The sequence below is a fragment of the Strix aluco genome, chromosome 2, assembly GCF_031877795.1.
Source record: "Strix aluco isolate bStrAlu1 chromosome 2, bStrAlu1.hap1, whole genome shotgun sequence".
Classification (NCBI taxonomy): Eukaryota; Metazoa; Chordata; class Aves; order Strigiformes; family Strigidae; genus Strix; species Strix aluco.
This window is the reverse complement of record NC_133932.1, coordinates 58,868,948-58,882,100: the sequence shown is the minus strand read 5'-3', so window position 1 is coordinate 58,882,100 and position 13,153 is coordinate 58,868,948. Positions and strand designations below refer to the sequence as shown.

Sequence of the window (13,153 nt, the reverse complement as noted above, 5' to 3'; positions counted from 1 at the left end):
AATCTGAACAGAGAAGGTTTTAAACAAACAAACAAAAAAGATTTGGTTTTGTTTTTTTAGGGTTTTTTAATCTTGCCTGGCTATTAATATAAATTTTAAGTTTATCATAAAAAAAATCCAAATTAAGGGTCTTTTCTGTTTGTGTTTGGTTATATTTTTTCTCCCCACTATGATAGGAGTTAGCAATCTCCTTCAGCATCCACAGATTCAAATGATAAAGGTCAGGGATTAAGCACAGACGATTAAGTCTGCGTCCTCTTCAATCTAGTATTTCCACTGTAGATAAACCCATATTCAGACTGAAGTTATAATAAACAGACTGTCCTTAATATCATTTCCCTAAATGACCTCCTCAAAACTGACATTCCAGTATTCTTGTGGAAAATTACATTTTAGAGTAACTTGAAAAGCAGACAATATATATCCATACATATGATTCTGACGATCAAGCCAAAAGTTTAGAAAGAAATATGGATAAAATTATAGTTTTACTATAAATATTTTATTTCCATTCTGAGTAATTTCTTATGATTATATGTTTGACATATAAAATAAGAGCAGTTTGTTAAATTTTATCTTTATTGCTTGTACTGTGTATCTTTAACTGCATTATTGGTATGACAAAAAAAAAAATAAATTCTCGATGGATTATAGTGATTGCAATTCTTTCCCTTCCAAAGGCAAAGGAAAGCAAACATTGAAATTTTCCAGCTACCCTAGATTCTCTGAAATATAAGTGTTACTCTAAGAAAAGTGTCAGAAAACATTTGTCTGGTGAACAACAGCAAAAGACTAAAAAACCATGTGGCCAGAACTACAGAAATATTCTCTTAGGTATGTTTTGATTTCTATCATAAATAATATTTTCACCTAAACTGAAAAGGTCCTAAAAACAAAGATACTTTACGTTTTGAAGGAACATCTTAACATGGAAAATTCTGACAGCATTCTGCTGCTATTTGACATTTGAAATCCAGAATCTTATGGGTCAGAAGAAAGTCTATGATTAATACAGATATAAACTGTGTAACATGTCATTTTAATTTCTTTACCTACATGCTACAACTATTTTAAGGAACTATAGAATTTTATGGCATTTAATTTCAGAGTACTTCTTCAGACAGAAGCAGTAACATTTCAAACTATTTTATTACAAATAACTAATCTACCCAGTTAAAGGGACTCTTATTTCCATTAGTTTATACTGGCAGAATTCCAGGGAAGCAATTCTGAAATCAGATAAATGCATATGTGCATTTGTTCTTCAATTCTTTATTCAAAGTACATGATCAAAATTTGGTTCCCTTTGACCAAACCATGCAAGTGATAAGAAACAGGTCATGTTATATAGTACAAAAAAACCCCAACAAAACAAAACAAAAAAGCTCACCAAACCTGAGCTGCATTTTGATTAGTTATTCACTAGAACTTGTTTGAAGTAAGCACTGCATGTGACCACAGTTAATTCATTGGAGTTGTTCATCAGTTCTTTTCACCAAAGTTTAAAAAAAAAAAAAAAAGGCATAAAATGATTCAGATTAAATTTCATAGTCAGAACATTAATTAGGTTTGGATGATTCCATCCACCTTTTCTTCCAGACACAAAACAGTTTCAAAGCTCTTTTAAACAAATCTGTATTTGAGAAAGAATAGAAAATGTGAATTTAACTCGAAGTCACTCACTTTGAGATCTTGCTTCAAAAACTAATTTAATGATCTGTCTCCATAACAACGTAGCTTATTTTTGCCAACTAAGACTCATAGAATGAAGCATAATGTATTTAATCAGATTGTATTGACTACAATTTAAGGCTATTTATGTTTAGTATGATTTGGAGACACACTAACTTAGGAGATTTCATTTGCAGGTCAGTTCTTCTTAATCATCTTTGTAAGTAGAAGGTTGCATATTTTCCTCACCAAAAAAGCCACACTGAGTTATATTTAACTAGCGATGAGATATACAGCATGCAATTAAAACACACTGTACTCCATTTATTAATTTTTAAATTTCTCATTCCCCATTGGAACCTGTTAAAAATGCTTGTCATATTGGGCAGAAACAATCTTGCCTTCAGCTCATCACTGACACCAAACCTTGTCTCTCATTATTCTGCTATATACTCTTTTATGCATGGCTTTATATTTTGAAGAGGATATATAAAATAGATTACATTTACATGCTATTTAGTGTTAAAAAAATTATTAAAAAGATACACTTTTTATTAAATTAAGTGAACAAAAAGATCTACAACACAAAATTAAATTTATCAGTCCTTTCTATTTTTAATCTAACAGCAAATGCCACTAGCTATTAGATGCAAGATGAGGGATTTTATAGGTTGTTAGTCATTCAGCATATGGTATTTTATTATTATCCATTTGATATCAAACATTCTTTTCCTAGACATTTGTATATATCTTTCCATGTCTAATTTCCTGTCTTCCTTAATTAATGGGTAAAATTTCTTATTGCTAGATTGGAGGAATATATGAATTTATTAACACTGGGCTTTAAACTAAGACTTGAGTTAGCAGAGCTGATATTCTTTCACTGAGAACAAATAAAATCTTAACCTGCCATGCTTTCTTAGGGCAACCTTACCCTAGTGACTAATTAAAAGCTTCAGGATAAAATCCAGAACATAAACAAATTTGGGAGTGAATTATCTATGTTATTATCCAGGGAATGAGATGCAGTGCAATGAGACTGGAAGAGGTAAAGAACTGAGTGGAAAGATCTGCTCCTTCATCTACACACACACACCCCCTCATGTGCACACAGAGACCCCATACACATGACTTTCAGAGCACTTTTCGTTTAAGGAGCTTCGTGGTATTTATGTTTGCAGAGCTCCCAGTATTCCCAAACCTTAGCCCTTTATTTTTAGCTTTCAAGTTTTTGCTTCAGCTGATGAGAACAGGAAAAGAAGGTGGTATGTTTATTGCTGGCAAACAGCTTGGAAATTCTGAGTAAAGAAGCCAATCAAGGCAGAAGGATTATAATAATCAAAGTACAAAATTTGCATATTTAGGGTATGGTTACTGAGAAATAACAATGCCTTGGTTATGCAAATCAAACCCTCAGCTAAAGTGACTGGATTTGCATATCTGGGAGAAATCTGTCACGTTATGCATCAGTAACTACATTCTAAGTGGCTGAAAGAACTGGCTTTTAGCAGATATTAAATATAATTGCCAGTAGAATTTTTTATTTCCTTGTGATATAGAATAAACTTAACTCATTTTAGGCCTGATGAAAACAGGTCTTCTTGTCTGTAGGAAGCAATACCATTCAGAACAACAAAAGATACATTCAGCATGCCGTAAAGCTATAATTTTTAAGATTGAGATCATGAAAATGTTCAGAGTTGTGTGTTGCCAATTGTGTTCATCCTTTTTGTCTACGGAAGGTGATTTAAAATAGCCCTCTTGAGAAAGGATTACAGAAAACAGATGAAAGTTTAAGGCCACCTGTTCAGCTCTGCATAAAAGAATCATGTTTACTTCATTTTAAATTTAGCAAACAAAGAAAAGTAAGTTGGACTGAAAAGTTTCATAGGTAAAAATCCTGGGAAAAAACTGCAGACTGAAATACTCTAACAATTTTCTATTAGCTATTAAATCAAGAAGAGTTAACAGTAGGTTCAGAGGTATTATAATAAAACTAAAGAAAAAAATAGGGAAATTCTCCTTTAAAAATTAGTATGTGGCAGTATTTGTATCATTCATGCATGGGAAAATAAGTAAGTTACTTCTGGTTAATGTTTATTTCCCTTTTTCTCTCTTGTAAATGATGCTCAGCTGTAGTTCAGATGTAAACTTAAGGCTGGCTTACACACCTTGGTCACTGCCTGCAAATGAAATTGCGGTTTGATGTTACACTGAAACATGAGAGAGAATTCATGCAAGCATGCTCAATCTACAAAGTATTACTTATAATGCCTGTCCAGAGGCATGATCCATTTCCACAGAGAAAACATGGAGGAAACTGAGCAAGATGCTTTAAAGACCTGGCTACTACTCATGTGCAGAACTGGTGAGTGCTCTGCAGTGTGGTCCTTAGAGTACTTACCATCCTCTGTGGGCACATAGATATTCAGATACAGACAGTCTTCATTTTGATCTTGAACATATGTCACCACAGTATCCAGATTGGCTGTAAACCAGACTGGCAGCATGTCATTGAGCAGTGACCTCTCATCCAGGTACTGTGGGCAGACGGCGGCAAACTGTGTGGCATTGCGGACACCCGTCCAAGATGATGGTGGCTCTGGGGGCTGAAATCGCCTTTCTCCAGTCGGAGGAGAGGCATAAGGAACACCCAGGTACTGTTCCACTGGACCGAGGATCTCATTAGGCAAAGGTGTTCTTAAACCACGTATTTTGCCATAATTCGTGGTAACAACTGGGTATTGTGCTTGGCCATCGATGAGAGTAAATCTTATAGCCAGTGCAGTTATCCATAGGAGGAAGTTAGAATTCAGCATGACACACACTGGGGTGAAGATCAAAGGCAGCCATAGGAGTCCCATTGGTTTCGACATTATTTAAATCAACATCAGCAGGGCTCTTTTTTCCACAGCCAGGAGAAAATTAATCAGTCAAGGAAAATGAAAACTACTAAAATAAAAACTAGTCAAAAGGAGATGAAGTGAGAGAAAATGTAACCTTGTTCAGGCAGCAAAAAAACAAAAGCTGATGTGTGGTATGTGCCTCAGCTGAGTGGTTGTAGACAAATCCCAATGTCAGAAGAAACAAGGGAGTGTTTGCCCCTAAGGCCCATCCCAGACTTCAGCTTGGCTTAATTGTGGCAATGTACAGCACTTCCCAGCAAGTAGCGTGAGGAGAGATCTGCAGTTATTCCACTTCCCCAGTGAAATGGCTCCTTCCAGTGAAGTCCAGCCCACTCAATCAGCCTGTGGCCAAGAGAAAACAAGCAATTCAAATCAACAGACACATTCATATTGGCATAAATCTAAAAAAAAATAAAACCCAAACCAAACAATTAAATTCACACACTACTTCCACACTAAGGCCCACAAATGTTTTATGAATTTTAGGCACCATGGTTAGCTGTGTTTCTAAAGATACATAAGGTAAGAGAACTGAAAATCAAAGCCACAAGCTTGTCAGAGGTTATACCACAAACCAAATATTTCTGCTTCTGTATATGCTTCTCAACCAAACCACAGTCCAAATATTGCTGCTTTCAGGAAGGGTATTACATTTAAGTGCTAGCTCCAGGGTGTTTTCTGCCCTAAATAAACAGCAACTCATTTTTAATTATATTTTCACTCCAGCAGGAAACATTAATTAAGTGTTTTGGTGCATTGGATAATCTCTCTTTGTTATGATACGGCTTTTATATAGTATTTTTCACAGGTATGCCTACTCTTCTGTATGACAGCCTAATTTACCTCCATCTAATTCAGAAATTCCAATTAATGTCATAGCATTACATTAGTTCAAATCATGTGTGAGAACAGTTAGTCAAAATTAGATAAAGTTGCTGGTTTTCTTATCTGTTTTCTTTGTTCTGTATCTGACAAAAAGGAAAAATGGAAACTGAAAAAAAAAAGTGTGATAGAATCTCTCAAAAGTCAGATTTTGACCTACATAGTGTTACAACTATGTATTGTTACTTTCTTGCATGCTCCTACTTTTAATTTTTAGACAGCATGCAATTCATACAATAATTCTGTTAATTTTTAATGAAATACAAGTCACTCATTTATATATGCTAACCATTACAAGTAGTATAAATAAACACACGGCACTTATTAATACTTGCATTCTTCTCCCTGCCCAAAGAAATGAAGGAGTTCCTTTATACCCATTATTCAACTCAAAACCACAGGTAAAAATTCCACAGCTAAAAAAATCCTTGTTAAAGGAAACCGATACTGAAACTTTACATTTGATAGGATGAACACACATTTATATATAAAACTTATGTAAGTGGACTACCAGGTCCTGTTTGCATTCAGGACTCTGTCTCATAAAGATATAAAATCGGTTCTCAAGAGCAGAAAAAACCCAAGGAAAGTAGCTATTGATGGTGATTTCAAATTACAAAAAAAAAAAAAAAAAAAAAAAACAAACAAACTCCAAAACCCAAACAAAACGAACCCACAAAAAAAGCCCTAACAACCCAAAAATAACCACAGGACACATCTATGCTGATTCTTTTAGACAAGGAAAGGCATTTGAAAGACAGATATTTCATTCTCTCAAAACCCCTGGAATTCTTCAGTTCATTTTAGAACTCGTAATTCAGCATTCCTTTTTGCAACACTTAATACCAGAGGCCAGAAAAATATCAGATACATATTATTTATGGTGAACCAAAATTTCTATTGATATTTTCACTGGTAGATTATAGACTCAGATGCTGCCTCCAAAGGACTTGCAATTTAAGCGCACTTTCTGAAGGACGAATCAGTAATAGCTCTAGGTGTCATGTCCCCGAGGGCACCACCAGAGCCATCAGTCCCTGCCTGAGCTATGCTGCAGGAAGCCCCATGCCCAGCCCCATGCCCAGCCTGGATCTTGCTCTGAGTCAGTCCCCAGGTCGACCTTGGACCTGACTCCTCACACTGCCTGGCCTGATGATCACTGGGCAGTGGCAGGGGCCTGTCCCTGTCCCCAGCCCAGCCTCAATGGGGTGCTTTAGGAGGACGCCCCATCAGCGAGTATGTGCCTGCAGCTCCCGGATCATCGTCCCCCGTGGGGCAGCCCCACTCCAGCTGCTCCCTGGCACTCAGAGTGGTCAGCCAGCTAACAGTCACCCAAAATTCCTCCTCAAGCACCACCTTCCCTTCTGATTTCTGCTGCTGTCTTTAACAACAGAAGTCAGCAGCAGCCATCTGATTTTGGGTTAGTGTTGCCTCATGCTCTCTCCCATCCTGAATTTGGTACACTTTTTTTATCATGCAGCACAAAGCAGATCTTCCAGTCAGACCCAACTGAGGATTTAATCTGTGCTCAGGGAAGAGCAACAGATCCTATTCCCTTGATACCCACACCGAGGAAGTTTGTAATAACATAAGAAAAAGAAATGTGGAATAAAGCACTGAGAAAATTGACAAGGTGGAAGGAAGGACAGTGCTCCAGATGAAAAATGGATAGAGAAAAAACTTGTCTGGGCAAACAGCAAATGAAAAAAAGAGAAAATGAAACAAGAAAAGAAAATGGGAATGACAAATAAACAATAGTGAACACATTACCAGCATGGAGAGAATGAAAAATGACAACATGAAGGAAAGTGGAAATACCCAGTTGATAAACATACTAGAGAGAATATACAACTGTTGAAAATGTGACTTAGTAAATTTTATCCATAGTAATGACAGAGTGTCTTTAGATCAAATATTTTGAATAGAGTGAAAGGACAGGAAAAGGGAAACATTCATTATTGACCTGGAACTGAATTTGCTATCTGATTCCTTATCTAGGAAATAAGACCAACAAAAGTTAGTTTTGTGGGTATTAAATCCATTCATGCAATGCATTTTATTTTCCCCTATACCTTAACATTTGTTAGTTTGCACTTCTGGTTCATGCACACTTAGACATTTAGATTTTAACGATCTTGAATCCATAAGGAAACAAACCGTTGGCTAACAGAATACATAGCCAGGTCTCAGCCCCGCTGTCTGAACTAAAACAGACATGCAGCCTTTGCCAACTACTGCAAAGACACAAACAGCAGAGAGTGACAAGTGCATTAACACAGGCAAGGTATACACCATAAAAGAGTAATTCCAAGATAAGTCAGAATACAACCACTATTTATTTTAACATGTTCTGGTTATTAAAAGTTACTGCTGTTAGTCAGTTAAATGGCAACAGAAACAATCAAAATTTTTAATAATTTCTTATTAAACACGTCTCTTGAAAAAGTTTACATAAATAATTATGTATTACAACAATTCTTTAATCAGAAGTCTCACGAAGCAAATTGTTTTGCAAAGACAGTATTAGGCAGAAAATACCTCACTTTTCAGTTTATTGACTTATTACTACAGAAATTATTGTTTCATAAGGTTAGTTTCAACACATGAAATGTACACATTCATATGTATGATGAAAGATACATGGAATATTTTACAGTAAGAACATGAAGAGATAAGGAAGAAGTTTTTTTGACCTGCTTGTCCAGGTCATAGACAGTCATGAGAAAATCAAACACGAATATAAATTATATGAGCACAGGAGACTGAGGACTGCACAGATCTCCTAGGGTTTCTCAGGCTTTATTTAAACCAGCTACTACTGTACACCTCAGCTTTCAGTCGCTGACCACCTTCAGTCTCTGCCTATCCCTTTTGCTCAAATTCCCTGGGACAAGGTTTTTGATATCTACATAGGTCTCATCTTAATACAGAATCAGGGTTAAATACCCACATCCCCCTCTTTAGACATATGCTCTGAACGCATAGTCAGCTTGATTAGCTGAACCCTGAGTCACTGGCTAATCACCAGAAAAAAAATAACAAATGATGTAATCAATAAAACTTCAGATTCTCCTCATAGTGATACTTTGTACAGTATTGAATGCATTTTGCAGAATACAGGGATTTTAAAAATATTTATTTTACCAAGAATATGTATTGTGGCTTTTCTTCCTTCCCTTCTCTTCCTCCCCTTGAAGGATATAATTTCAAAAGTTATCAAGTGAAGTGGTTTTATTGTGGTTTATTTTGGGGGGTTTTGGGGGGGCGTGTATGGTTATTTGTGGTGGGTTTTTTTAATAAAAGTAATTAAAATATATTATCCTGTTTTAAACATAGATAAAACTCTACAATAAATTAACGTAGTGGCAGGAGACTGTAAATAAAAACTGCCCAAGCCATAGCAATTTGTGAATATGCCTACAGTATTAATTTTAGCAATACATATAAACAATCTGGAACTTTAGCAGAAAACTAATCACGCAGTTGTCTTCTGTAAAAGCTCTTCCCAAACCAGATTTGCACGTCTACCTCAAATTCAGCACTGCAACTTCTTAATTGTCACTTTATTCAAAATGTTTGCTCAGTAACAAAAGAACAGTTCTTCCAACTATCAATAAATGCATACTGGTTTTGTCTACCATCTTTCAAATAAAAAGCCCATTATAATAAAGCCAGTTATAACTTCTTTAGGATTTTTTCCCAGCTTCTAGGACCATTTTCTAGACACATTGAAATGAGCTAAGCTTCATTCTTACTCATGCTATATAAAGTCATTCAGAAAAGTCAGACAAAGTCATAATGAACAACACAAAGGCACATCAATCATGAACTGATGTGCAGTTTCTGGACTTGATTACTTAGAAGGTTAGTGGGAAGGTTATTATCTGAAATTGGCCAATATCATAGATATTTTTTAAATCTCAGAACTGTAACTATAGCAATACCTGGCTTCAAATTAACATTCAGCAGAATCTTATAAGAAATCATTTTTCCTAATAGAAGCTATATGTTTATTCTGTTGGATTTTTGTAAGCATTTTCTCAGTAAGAACAGATTTCAACAATGTATTATTATTTAAAGAGCAACCAACGAACCAAAAAAACCCAAACCAAAACAAAAATCCAGACTTACAACAACCCTAACTAAGCATTATAACCTTCATCAGGGATGAGTATCTGAACTACATACATACATTATTAGTGGATTAATCAAGTTATATGTCAGTGTGACTTCTGTGGTAGTACACTGCTGTTCAGTCACAGCAATTCAGCAGGTAATAGGGATTGGAGGGACTTCTAGTGTTTCAGAATACTATCAGGTGTCTTTTACATAATATTCTAATGTAGCTCTTATCAATTCACAGTTAATATTCTCTTGAAGATTTAAAGATTAGAAATCAAAAGAAACTGAAATATCAGTGATACAAATTTAAGAACTATGATGTATCCTTTCTTGAAGTGAAAATAAATGCCAACCATACAAACATTACTATGGACCTTGAAGTTGGTCTTAGATTTACAGTTAGAAATAACTGAGGACAAAGGTAAATAGTTGTGGGTTTTTTTAATAATATGGGGGGAAAGACTGAAAAGCAATACAAGCTATATACAAACAGTAAATTAACAGTTTTGGGGTTTTTTTTAAAAGCAAGCTGCATTTACCCTCCTATAAATTTCTCTAGTGAGTGTCTCCAATAGGCTTGGACAATGTCAGTAGATCCCTCAGGTTAGAAACTAAAATCACCATTTACTTTTCAGAAAATGGACATGCATTTGTTTTGTATCATTGCTTCTTGCCTGCAGCTACCACTCTCATCCTGAATTTCTAAGTCTCATACACAATCAAAAAGAATGATGAGATTATAAGAAAAGGTTGCGCGGTCCATACGCTGTTTTGGAAAACTGCAATTCTCTCAATAATAAAAACAATTTGAAAAGCAAGTGGAGGGTAACAAAAACTGTGATCATCACTTCTTTTCAAGAAAAAACAGAAATACTCTTCTTAAGTCTTCTGTGAAAAACCAGGTGTTTGGATCTATTTATAAACAGCTGTTGTTGAACAATCACAAATACAGTTTCCCTTATTCTTTTCTTCTATTTAGAATTTCTAAAAAAACATTATGGTCAGGAGGACCCAAGACTCAGTTAAGACATTTAAGACAGTTGCAATTATCTCACTGATTTTTGAACTCTAATTTCATCTGGTATTGCACATAAGCATGGAAAAATTTAAGTGGTTAGAGAAATTTCATTATACTTTCTGCTTCTTGAGATAAATTGATGAAGATTGCAAATAAAAATGAGGTGTCAGTATTAGGAGGGAAAAAATATGGCATAAACTGTTTACAGACATAAACTTTAAATTACTAATTATTCCAAAATTCCAGTTGTGTGCCACTCAGATCTAAAATTTGACCATTCATTATATGAATTTAAGCTTCCTATGACTGAATGGACACTGTAGCCATTCAAATGTGTAAAGCTAGAAGGGAGCACACTCTCAAATAATAAAGCAGCAATTAACTTTGCTTGCAAGGTAGTGTGACAGGGTACTACGTCTTTTTTGTTCGGAAAGAGTCCAGTGCCTAAAATATGCCCATGGATGATGATCACAAGATAAATTTATTTATTTGATAGTCTTTCTTTAATTGTGGCTACAAAGTCTTAAGAAAATACTACTCTTCAAGTACATGTTTTAGGGAAATGTACAAAAAATAGCATCAGTACAGTCTAGCACAACTGCTGACTTCATTTCCAGCTTTTACTTCTGGTATGACCTTGTAAAAGAAATGTAACACTCTCTGGGTCGCTTTTATTTCTTTTCTGCACCTCTGTTTTCTTAAATTCAGATGTGTTACTCCAAAAGAAAAGGTTATGATCTGAAAGAGGATGTTCAGCCTTGAGTTTCTGTAAGGCAAAAGCTCATGTAGAGTAAAATTTCCTATGCCTGGAGTAAAAAAAAAAATCTATGGATATAAAAAAAAAATGAAAACATGCATACAAAATCACGATTTTATACTTTTTTTTAGGTTTGCAGAATAGACCATTATAGTTAAATAAACCTTCAAAAATATCAAAGTTGTTACGTATTACCACTTCAAGACATAAAAAAATAAACATTTCTAACATTGAATGTGTCCAACTTCTCTCCAGTAAGAAAGGTCAAATGACTGAAAAGGACAATTCTTAAGTGAATCTATCAGGTTTTGTCTAAATATTAAACAGGGAAACTCACAGGTCTCATTCCTCTCTGTCTCTCTTCACCATTAAGCCTATGTGTGTGCCCTCCTCAAGGATGGAAGAAACTAAAACTCTTGTCTGAATTAACCAAAAAACTGTCTGAGGGACTGATTGTTAGGCAATTCGATCTCTTGAGGCTATTTAATGATTAGAATTTGATATCCTCCTGTTGGCATTCCAGTCTAAGAAGAGTAAATGTTACAAATATTACAATAACCAAAAACAGGGTGGGAAAAGCAATTTAAACCAGCGGGGCATGCAAGCCCCCCCCCCAAATTATATTGCCAAAAAAACCCAGTTGGTGCTCTATTATACAAATTCCTAGAACTAAATTACACAGGAGACACAGGCATGACATTTTCATTGCATTACTTAGTTCAGTTACCAGGTGGTGATACTGCCTTCATTCATATGATAATGTCACAATTATGCACTCATCCTGGAAATGAGAGAGTTGAGTGACTACCCTCATTAACCTGAAGAAGTCTAACCCCACACCTCCCATCTTTCAAGTTACAAACATTAGATTTCAATTAAGGCTCGGATGGCTATGAGGACTGTGTGCAGCATTGTCAATCCTAAACTGAAAGACTTTTGCTCTGAGATTCTTACCCTTGGACTGTGAGAAAACTGTAACTTTGCAGTCCCTTAAAGCTGAAACTCCCCTGGACAGGTATTCTTACTTTCAAGCAAGCCTTATGCAGTTCATAGGAGAATCATTTCATGAAATACAAATTGGGACTGGGGATTATCTTTACTATCCTATCACATGATCAAACTTTTTCCAACTTACTCTTCCCCTTAAGTTTTCTTTCTTTGCTATGAAGTGGACAACTTCACCAGCAGAAGGGAACAATGTCCTCCAACTTCTGTTCCTGTGCTGCTCTCCTCCTAACTTAGGAGGCTTTCTCCTGCTAAATGCTGGTTTGAGCCCTTTATATTCAAGAGGAATAGAAAGTGACAGGTGCTTGTCGCAACAAGACAAGTCTCCACAAAATGTTTTGAGGAATGGGATCACCAGAATCACTCACTAGATCTTAGGAAACATTAACAAGGTAACTGTTCCTATGCTGACTACTGCCTTCCCCTCTCCCCACCAAACACTGAGCTTAAAAGTCTGCCTAGAAGAGAGTCCATGTCATATACTCTGCTTACTGTCCTGTCTATGCTAAATTCATAACGAAGTCTGAAATTCTTAACTTTCTAGTTAACAGAAGTACTGGAAGGTGTGAACTATATTATATACTGTGGACCCCTAAAAGCTAAGCAGAATATTACCATACAGGAGTCCTATTATGGATCCAGATCTTAGTCTGGTTTTAGGCTGGTGCAGTAAGCACTGAAATTTAGGTCTGAGCAGATATAAGGCCAGAGCATGGGCTCCAGCAGTGTCCTGCCACAGTATTCATACCTTCCAGTCAATGCACAGGCATGACCAAGGAACAGGAGAGGCCA

At 35.7% G+C, this 13,153-nt stretch overlaps 1 protein-coding gene across 4 annotated transcripts in view; it reads right to left on the bottom strand.

The window, feature by feature from the left end:
- The window catches only part of NLGN4X (neuroligin 4 X-linked), a 203,172-nt gene that overhangs the window by 135,960 nt on the left and 54,059 nt on the right, over positions 1 to 13,153 (bottom strand). For all 4 annotated transcript variants that reach the window (XM_074814896.1, XM_074814898.1, XM_074814900.1 and 1 more), the window contains one exon: positions 4,076 to 4,919. In XM_074814896.1, coding sequence (XP_074670997.1) covers positions 4,076 to 4,547 — 472 coding nt within the window. In that variant the 5' untranslated portion in view covers positions 4,548 to 4,919. The remainder of the gene's footprint in view (positions 1 to 4,075; positions 4,920 to 13,153) is intronic.